Here is a 1,779-nt window from a genome sequence, read left to right as displayed (position 1 = left end):
TATTATGGAAAACAGTTGGATTTTTGACGAATATGTGACACCAGTTACCCTATACCTTAACTTTAATGAAACACTTTCAGAGATGAAACTTGTTTTTAAGAGTTTACAGCCATATTTATTAAAACTAGCCTCAAAAAATTCTAATGATCCATCAAATAGAAAATACTTATTATTCTTTAACCAACTTTGTCATAGAAAGGGAGGTGAACCAATCCTGAGACCAACATTCATTAAATAAAACAATTAAAAAAAATGTTTTTTTTGTAAATAAATGTATATGTAATTTGTACCTCTGTTTGGGTTTCAATCAGAGGGCATCAATTTCTCAGGCAGCAACAGGTACCACCTAGCGTTCATATTCATATGACAACCCAAGGCCAGCCATCACCACTTCAGTCACAGTTGCCTCCCCAGGGCCCACCTCAGGGCCCAGCTCAGGCACCAATGCTATAAAAACTCTAATCCGAAAAGTTAAAATGTCATCCTTACCACATTTCCATATCATATTTTTATAGGAGGGTGTAATTATTTATTTCTTATGTTTTCTCATTTGAAACTGTGTTTGGTTGAAGTTGTAGCTGGTTAGATACATTATCCAAATCTGTATCTACAGTATTTTTTAGTCCATCTGTGAGTGTGTTTTGACTCAAGGTTGTGCAGTGTTCTCGCAGAGTATATCAGAATCCTAAAACAAAGAAAAAAAAGTGTCCTTTTTTTGTAAGTAAGTATATGAAACATATAAATAAATAAATAAATAAATAAATAAATAAATAGCATACACCTTAACCTTTTAAGTTAATGTGTTTTTTTTTTTTCAGAAGATGGTTGAGAGGGAAAAAGGTAAGAAGATCTTTATGCAGAGGTGTGCACAGTGTCACACTGTTGAATTAAACGGCAAGCACAAAACTGGACCAAATCTAAATGGCCTCTTCGGCCGCCAAACTGGTCAGGCTTCTGGCTATATTTACACTTATGCCAACAAGGCCAAGAGTATCACGTGGGACAAAGATAATCTGGATATCTACTTGACCAACCCCAAGAAATTTATTCCAGGCACAAAGATGGTGTTCGTTGGTCTTAAGAAGAAGAATGAGCGTGCAGACTTGATTGCTTACCTGGAAACCTCCACCAAGTAGAGCAAGCATTAATATTTTTGTGGTCTCACCACTTTAAATCAATAAATCATCCTGCTATCAAAATTTATTAAAAAAAAAAAAAAAAAAAAAAAAAAAAAAAAAAAAAAGGGCAGTAAAAATTACAAAACGTTGCTCAAAGAGTGGAGGAGACAGCTGGTTGCCCGGAGTAGATGGTAGCAGTATCAGCTGAATTATATAAAAATCAAGTAGTTGCAGGCTACTCTCACATTTTACATCCACTGACGGCCAACCAACACACGCTTCGCTACTCTTCCATCCAATAGAAATTTAGTAGCCATATTCTTACTAATATTTGGAATATTCAGGTGTACAAAGTGTGATGATATATGTTGTATTAGGCTAGGAAACCTTGACCGAATTTATCATTTAAATTCGGCGAAGAGCGAATTAATTGCTCGAATAGTGGCGAAAGAATACGGATCATTTTATGTAGAAAAGGTAAACCGCGTACTTTTCATAACCCGAAATCCCCATCTCTTTATGGACCTCATTCAAATGGGAGAAAAGGAAGAAATCTGTCATTTTATTATAGAAGACGAAGGTTTATCATCATCACCACCACCAATTTGTGAATTCCTTTTTAGATATTACTAGAATGGGATATTGGACCATGGCCTGCTTA

At 35.3% G+C, this 1,779-nt stretch overlaps 1 protein-coding gene across 1 annotated transcript; it reads left to right on the top strand.

The window, feature by feature from the left end:
• Positions 1–599: 599 nt before the first annotated feature.
• On the top strand, positions 600–1,169 carry LOC138353467 (cytochrome c-like). Its single transcript, XM_069306442.1, has one exon. It carries the CDS (start codon positions 822–824, stop codon positions 1,134–1,136), a length of 315 nt encoding a protein of 104 aa, XP_069162543.1. The 5' UTR covers positions 600–821; the 3' UTR covers positions 1,137–1,169.
• The last annotated feature ends 610 nt before the right edge of the window (positions 1,170–1,779 follow it).

Source organism: Procambarus clarkii, chromosome 58, assembly GCF_040958095.1.
Source record: "Procambarus clarkii isolate CNS0578487 chromosome 58, FALCON_Pclarkii_2.0, whole genome shotgun sequence".
Taxonomy (NCBI): Eukaryota; Metazoa; Arthropoda; class Malacostraca; order Decapoda; family Cambaridae; genus Procambarus; species Procambarus clarkii.
Note: the sequence above shows the minus strand (reverse complement) of the source record. Positions and strands in the feature narration are given on the sequence as shown.

Bases quoted from the DNA above. Each gene is read 5' to 3' on its own strand.
- LOC138353467 (XM_069306442.1), top strand. From the start codon at position 822: ATGGTTGAGAGGGAAAAAGGTAAGAAGATCTTTATGCAGAGGTGTGCA.